This window comes from Sinocyclocheilus rhinocerous, unplaced genomic scaffold (genome assembly GCF_001515625.1).
Source record: "Sinocyclocheilus rhinocerous isolate Xijiao unplaced genomic scaffold, SAMN03320098_v1.1 scaffold218, whole genome shotgun sequence".
NCBI classification, from domain to species: domain Eukaryota; kingdom Metazoa; phylum Chordata; class Actinopteri; order Cypriniformes; family Cyprinidae; genus Sinocyclocheilus; species Sinocyclocheilus rhinocerous.
In genome coordinates, this window is record NW_015664181.1 from 1132802 (window position 1) to 1140985 (window position 8184).

General features: G+C 34.5%; 1 protein-coding gene across 4 annotated transcripts; it reads left to right on the forward strand.

The window, feature by feature from the left end:
• Positions 1 to 8184, forward strand: LOC107729781 (syntaxin-16-like). 4 transcript variants are annotated; one of them, XM_016540476.1, is made up of 9 exons: positions 1 to 410; positions 2786 to 2797; positions 3387 to 3494; positions 4218 to 4358; positions 4526 to 4688; positions 4799 to 4887; positions 6811 to 6954; positions 7260 to 7340; positions 7527 to 8184. In XM_016540476.1, exons 1-9 carry the CDS (start codon positions 279 to 281, stop codon positions 7629 to 7631), a joined length of 975 nt encoding a protein of 324 aa, XP_016395962.1. In that variant the 5' UTR covers positions 1 to 278; the 3' UTR covers positions 7632 to 8184. The 4 variants fall into 4 exon arrangements, with proteins under 4 accessions (XP_016395962.1, XP_016395965.1, XP_016395964.1 ...); XM_016540479.1 differs by having other exon boundaries at positions 1 to 359; XM_016540478.1 differs by lacking the exon at positions 2786 to 2797.

Below are 8184 nucleotides of genomic sequence, written 5' to 3' on the forward strand. Positions count from 1 at the left end.
AAGTCACAGAGATGATGATCCATCCATTATCTAAAGCCGAGCTGAGAACTTGGGTTATCGGTCTTGTAATGTTGTGGTACTTTACAGGATACAGACTCAGGACTGCCTCGGTCTAAAAGAGAGCCGAAAACTCTCGAAAGCGGAGGCGCTGAGTTGGTGGGCTAGCTCGCTAGTTTAGCAGCCAGCTGCCTTGGCGACGAGCTGAGTAATAATCTCAAGACGGCCATCGAGGCAGCTCGCAGTTATTTCATTTTACTGTCGCCTTGTATTGCGTAGCCATGGCAACTCGGCGACTGACCGATGCCTTCTTATTAATGCGGAACAATGCAATCCAAAACCGGCAGATTGTGGCTGAGCAAGTGAGTACATACGACCCCCGTCGTACTCTGAATACACGTAGCAATGCTGCGGTGAGTCTAACGTTCATTGTCTGAATTGTTTGTTTTCGCGCGTGTGTGTGATTCTGAGCTAGCTAGACAACAGCCCTAGCTAGTGGTGTTTGTTGATGTCAATCGGCCCAGTCGGTTGTCCAACAAACCTCTACTGTTTTGTTTGCCGTGTGAGGAGTTGGTAGGTCTGTGCAAACCGGCTAGCTGTTCATCAAACACTTCTCGTACAGTCGCATTTTGATTTACCTCAACACACGGGAATGGCAATGAAATTACTAAGTCACGAGGTTGATGGTCGTGCTAGTTTTGCTAACGTTTAGATCATGAATTTATCAGTTCGCGACGTTTTGATGCCAGGGACCTTAAAATATGATGGGCCCCTTTCTGAAATATGAAGGCAGCTGTATATTTTCGTTTATGAAGATCCATTTGTACTGTGTGTGGAACAAAATTAAGTAGGCCTATTATATTATAAAATAACTTCATTGGCTTTTTTATTGTCAATGTGTCTAAAATAAGTGATGAAAATATAAGCTATAATAATATTAGCTATGAAAATAATAGCTGTTGGATGTATAAACTTGAAAAGAAACATTTACACATTTTTGTAATTGTGTTTTATTTCAAATATGAATGTCAGTATAATAAAACAAAGATGATAGGTAGTGATTAATCCAGGATTAATAACTTTAGAATAATAACTTTAGGTCTTTAGAAAACAAAATGAAACAGTAATGTCAAAATCAGTATACACTACTGTTCAAGAGTTTGAGTTTGGGGTTGTTGTTTTTTTTTTTTATGTTCACCAAGGCTGCATTTATTTGATAAAAAAATACAGTAAAACAGGAATATTGTGAAATACTATTTCAATTTAAAATAACTGCTTTATTCAGTGTCGCATGACAGAAACTATTTTTTGTTTTGTTTTTCATTTAAAAAAAAAAATTTTTCATATGCTGGTTTGTTGCTCAAGAAACATTTCTTAATATTACCTGAATGTTTTGTGGAAACACTGATTTTGCAGGATTCTTTGATGAATGCAGAGTTCAAAAGAACAACATTTATTTGAAATAGAAATATTTTGTAAGTCTTTACTGTCGCTTTTGATCAAGTTAATGTATCCTTGCTTAATAAAATTATTCATTTATTTTTCAGAAATTGTTCTTACCCCATGACCTTGAACGGTAGTGTAGGTTAGCTTTTTTCCTGAAATTTGATCATACAAAAATAATTTAAATTAAATATTTGTAAATTTGGGATATTTTGGATTGGTTAACCAGGTTTATGGAACCAGGTTTAAAATCATAATTTATGCCTTTATGTATCACTTTTCATTAAATGCCTCTAAGCTGTAAGTTGTAATACCTTATTTTTATGCATTTACAAACATAATAACTGTAGTGTGGTGTTTTATCGCTACATTTCTAAAATAGTTGTGTGAGACTCTTTGATTCTGTACATACTTTGCTCTAGTTATGTTTTTACATTTTAAAATGAGACTCCAGACGAAGGCAGTATGTTTTGTCTCCCAGTCTTCCATAGATCTTTCTTACAGATAAGCTATGCATCACATTTTTCTTTCTCTTTGATGCTGGTGGGCGGCCTGCTATCCAGCATGCTTTTAAATATTCCAGTATCTTTATAGGGTATTGATTGGGTCCTGACAGACAGATTTTGTATGTCTGTCAGTGCAGTATTTGAAGTTAGCACTGTGTTACTAGCACGGACGTCATTCTGAACCTATATCAATCATACAAGCCTGCTTGTGTTTTGTCTGGTGTAGTGACTCCATTCTTTACCATCTGCTTGCATGTTTATTTTTCCCCTGTTTGTACTTGTGGTCTAGCTAAGCACTTCTTGCTCTGCCTTGCAAAATCCTGACAGAATCTTCTGCTGTGCATTGCTCAGATCTAAAGTAATCATGCCAGTGTGTTGCTTTGGGTTAAAAATAGGATTTATCTTCCAGCTTAATCTTTTATTGCATTTTATAAATTCAGTAACATCACAGAGCGCTTTTTTTCCCAAACCTAATATCTTATTTAGTGAATTTATGAATCAGTAGCACAATTATGCAGTAGGATTAAGATGTTGGAGTTATAGGGCTGGAATGGACAAATCTTAGGTATATGCACATGTGTATTTTATATCTATGTATTTCTGCCTTCTACATTAGCATATATATATATGAATTAATCTTCAGTTAAGAACACTTTGCATTTATTGGTTTTTGTTCCTGATTTGTCCAGTTCTGTCCAAGTCCTGCTGTCAGTCTTTTTGATGCTGATCTCTGCTTTTTGTCTTGGGCTCCTCTGCTCTCACTCCTCATGTTCCTCCCCTTCTCTTCTATCTCTCCTCTCATTGGATGGGACATTGCTGGGCTCTTCCTATCACATTAGGAGTTTGATGAGGTAACCTTGATGTTTTAGCATTCCTTTGCTAAGCTCCGCCCCCTTGGTTACTGTTGCTAGCTCAGATGAGCTTTAAAGAATGTCTCGTTGGAATGAATTAATGTTAATTTACCACCAATAAAAACATAGTTATGTGTGTTCATTTAGGAATGAGTGCAACACATAATTTTAGTCACAGCATGGACTTTTTCAAGATTTGACAGTGTGTATCCTTTCTTCCTGATTTACAGTTTTCAGTGACCAACAACATTTTATTGATTTTTTTTTTCTGTACAATTGCTTTCAAAACCATAAAAAACACACCTTCCATAGACTTGCATTAAAAAAGTGCTTGTCTGATAAAATGATGGAACAATAGAAGGATAAAGTAGGGTTGGTCTGTGCCATTTTTAAGGCGGGGCTTAGTAAAAGGTCAGTTTGTGCAAAATTTGAAACACTGTTGTTTTTTCATAAAATATTTTATCCAATAATTCTTTCAGCTACCAATAATAATCTCTCATACAGCTACATTTACTGTATTTGAATTATTTTCACAGATTTTATCAACAAAAATGTGATGTTTGCCCTCATTTCTTTCTCTGTCTGTTAGTTGGCTGATGACCGTATGGCCCTGGTGTCAGGCATCAGTTTGGATCCAGAAGCTGCTATCGGTGTCGCGAAGAGACTCCCGCCTAAATGGGTGGAGGGAGTGGATGAGGTAATTATTAGATGTTTGTTTGAAGTGATCAGTGACATTTAAAGGCATGTTCCAGTTTCAAAACAAGTTAAGCTCTACTGGCAGCATCTGTGGCATGCTATGAATCACCAGAGTAATCATTTAGACTCACCCCTTAGTTTGTTCAAACAAACAAACAAAAAAGCATGTACAGTAACACATTTACAGTATTTAAAAAAAATCATTCAAAAGTGACATTTAATGAACTGGACAAGACATGTATTATATTACAAAAGATTTCTGCTTCAAATAAATGCTGTTCTTTTGAACTTTTTTTTAATTTATTTTTTTATCAAAGAATCCTGAAAAAATGTGTAGTAAAATGTTTCTTAAGAAGCAAATCAGCATATTAGTATAATTTCTGAAGCGGCGGTTCCCAATCCCAGTCCTTGCCCCCATATCAGTTATTTAAAATTCATTAATTTTTTTCCACAATATTACCGTTTTTACTGTAAGTGCAGCCTTACTGAACATAAAATACTTTTTCAAATTGGCAAATTCTTACCAACTTTTAAATGTTAGTGTATATTAATTCTTGCTTGCATAAAAAATGGTCTTAAACAATTTTATGTTTAATGTTAATCAACAGTATTTATTTTGAACCTAGATGTAGTAGATATTTGACATTGGCATACATAGTCATCGCTCAAATAAGACTTCTATCCATAGTCAACAGAGTGAACAGTGAAGTCCTTGTTCCCGCAGATTCAGTATGAAATCACACGCATTCGTCAGAAGATGAAGGAACTGGCCAATCTGCACGACAAACACATGAACCGGCCCACGCTGGATGACAGCAGTGAAGAGGAGCACGCCATCGAGATCACTACACAGGAAATTACACAGGTATAATAACACACGCAGAAATCCTGTTTTATTACAGTGCCATCTGTTATAACTAAAGAGGTTGAAGTGGACAGACAGAAAAACTACAGCAATTAATCAAAGCACACATCATAAAACAGCAGTTGTAATTTTCAGCAGTTGTAGTGAGTCTGCATATGTGTGTGTAGATGTTTCACAGGTGCCAGCGGGCCGTGACGGGGCTCCAGACTCAGAGCCGTCATTGTACAGAGCAAGAAAACAGGCTGTTGACCAATGTGGTCTCCTCACTGGCCCAGAGCCTTCAAGAACTGTCAATCAACTTCAGACACACACAGTCAAGCTACCTGAAACGTAAGTGTATGCAAACACAAGATTTATGTTAATCAATATAAGAACATTAGCTTTTACCTCATGCTGTGTACTTTTGACAAATCTTTGATACATCTTACTTTCGTTTATAGGTATGAAAAACCGTGAAGAAAGATCCAAGCACTTTTTTGACTCCGGTCCTCTTGTGGAGGAAGATGAAGATATTGCGCTTTATGAAAGAGTGAGACTGTTTTACAAATACTCATGTTTTTAGTATATATGCTACATACATGTTTTCATATTGGTGACTATATCGGTGTCAACCAATCGCTTTTGCTTTAAATTACTGACATTGTTGGAAGCACATTTACAATTAATTTGTCATATTTTGATGCTTAATGTCCCTTGAAGCATGTAAATTCTAAATTCCAGACCTTAAGAGTGAACGCTGTAGTCGTGCCGGTATTCGGTAATGCGATATCACGGTAATGAATATGCACGATATTGTTATCCTGGGCACTTCAAACTATCGTGAATAATTTATTACAAATTATTCAGATTTTTTGAATGCATTTTAAGAATGCATTTTTTTATCAACTGGTCACAATGCACAACACCGCTGTATGCTGCGTGAAAGACGCATGTGCACTCTGATGTAAACGAGCACGGATGAGAAGCGCATGGCGGAGCTTGTGAGAGACGCTCTGAATGAAAGCGCACATTCACCCTCTGACAGCAGATGGCGCTAAACTGCAGAAATGCAGTGTTACCCCTGAAACCACATAAATAAAGCAGCTGCACTTATTTCTAAAACATATTTAAATAGCCATTCAGATTTTTGTATTCGCAGTGGTGTTCATCACAACGCCAAATACTTAAATATTTAGACTTAATAGGCTATTTATTTTCTTTTTTATTTATTTAACTTTTTTTTTTTTTACATTTTAATCTGGATTACAACATGCCCTAGATATTGATTCTTTATTGTTTGGTAACACTTTACATTAATTAACATTAGTTAATTAATTCGTAAACAAACTGTCAATGAAAAGTTCTTCTAAACTTTCATTAATCTTAGGTAATTTCAATATTTAATAACACGTTAAAATAAAAAGTTGCAACTGTTGTTTAATGAACTAACAGTTGTATTTTTAAACAAAGATTAATAACTTCTGTAGCAAATGTAGCTATTGCTCATTATTAGTGCTGCACGATTAATCGTATCGCAATCGCGATGTCAACCTGTGCGATTATATGACGGCAAAATGTTGCGATTATATTAAATATGCAGCCCTACTCATTATTAATGTTAATGCATTAACTAGGTTAACTAGATCTTATTGTAAAGTGTTACTTATTGGTCTTTATAATTCTTTGGCACTTTAATCTGTGTGAAATTTTTTACTTTATACTTTTTTGTGTTACTTTATTGTATGTAAATGTTCAGTTCTTTTTGTTATAAGAAAAAAGTTATTAAACATGTTATACTTTGACGACACTTTTTTGCAACTAAATTTCAATACCGTATACGGTTTTAAAAGCATTAGCAATAAATCGCAACATGAAAATTTGATACCGTCATATGCCTAGAACGCTGTATACATTTATTTAAATATGGGCCATAATATAAAATTAATAATCTTTTTTTTTTTTTATAGAACATTTAGATATTGGTGTGCAGTGGTCGGCCCGATATTTGGCATTTTTAAATTAGTGGCATTGACTGATAAATTTTGGCTTGGCCAATAGCAGCTTTTATTTTGACCACGAATAAACTATACTGTGTTATATCCAGTTTGCTGCTGTCATATTCATATTCAAAATTAGCTTTACCTGGTCTTTAAGAAAATATAATTTCCAGTGCTAACATACTTACTGGTTCCACTGTTGGTTAGTGTTTACTAATTTTTTTTTAATGTTTTAAACTATTTTTTAGTTGTGAAAAATACTATAATAGTATTACAGAATCAAGAAGTTGCTAAAGCGTAATTTTACAGATTTGTTTTAATCAAGTTAGAATTTTTTTCATATTGATTAATTTTATGATTAATTATTTCAAATGTAGTAAATATAAAAAATAATCTACATTTCATTTCAACTTTTGTTATGTAATAGCATTTTATTTTCAATACATGGTTGACATCTGTCTTTCTCACTCTTTCAGGGGTTTACAGATGACCAACTAGTGCTGGTTCAGCAAAACACAGTGCTGGTAGAAGAGCGAGAGAGAGAAATTCGACAAATTGTTCAGTCCATCTCTGACCTTAATGAGATATTTAGAGATCTTGCTGGAATGGTTGTTGAACAGGTCAGTGTGCTTCTTAAGGGGAAAAAAAAATATTAAACAGAGTCCTATCCTGTAATCCTGTCCTAAAACCTGTACTATTTTGGATTCTTTACATGTAATTTTATATATTAATTTATTTATATAATTAAACTGATTTAATATGAATTATATAGGAATTAATGAATAAAAATGAATAATAAAAATAAGGATTATAAATAAATTAGGTTCCTACACAAAATGAATATTATGCTTTGAGGCAGTTGCATAAATATGCAAATTATGTTTTTAAAATATGCATTGTTAATGTCAATGTAAATTCAATGCAGGGCACAGTCCTCGACAGAATTGACTTCAATGTGGAGCAAGCATGTGTCAAAACAGAGGAGGGACTGCAGCAGTTGCAGAAGGTGAGGCTCTTATCAAGCCTGATGATGTGTTAAGCAACATGTCAAGGGTTGTAGTTGATTGCACTTACTTTTTCAGTCATTTATTGTTTAATATAAATGTACATACAATATCCACATGATACTTTTAAAATAATATTACATAATAGAGATGGAAAGCACACTCAACTTTTCTCTTTCCTTTCTTAGGCTGAACAGTACCAGAAGAAAAACCGCAAGATGCTGGTCATTTTAATTCTCTTTGTCATAGTTGTTGTTCTAATACTTATTCTGTTCGGGACAAAGTTTAGGTGAATCATTCCATGGCCTCTAGGAGGGATCTACCTGTATGTATGAGAGAAATTGATGTGTGCGTGAGTGGGTATGCATGCTAACTTTCAACACCATTGTTTGAGTGTGGAAAATGTGGTGGTGAAAATTTGGAAGGTGCTCATCTCAACTGCCCTTGTCATCTCATGTGAAGAGTAAACAGGAAGATAATGGGAAAAGATAAGTTATCCTCGGAAGATGATCATATCTGCTTGGGTGAATTCAAAAAAAGAAAAGAATTCCAAAAAAGAATTTCCAGGTCATATTTCATCCCAAAATTTTGCTGAAGTTGTCCTAAAAGACTTGTTTATATTTTTCTTATAATTTTTTGGACATTTCCCTCTCAACTCTCATTACTGTAATGCAGAATTAAACAATTTTAAATGAAAAAGTACAGTTGCAGTATTACAGTATTTTTTGTACTGTACAACAGTGGTACAAATCTAATGGGAACCACCATTGATAATAATGGAAGGTAAATTAGAATACATTAAAATAACTGAGACTTTAGGGGGAATGGGCTTAAAGGAACACTCCC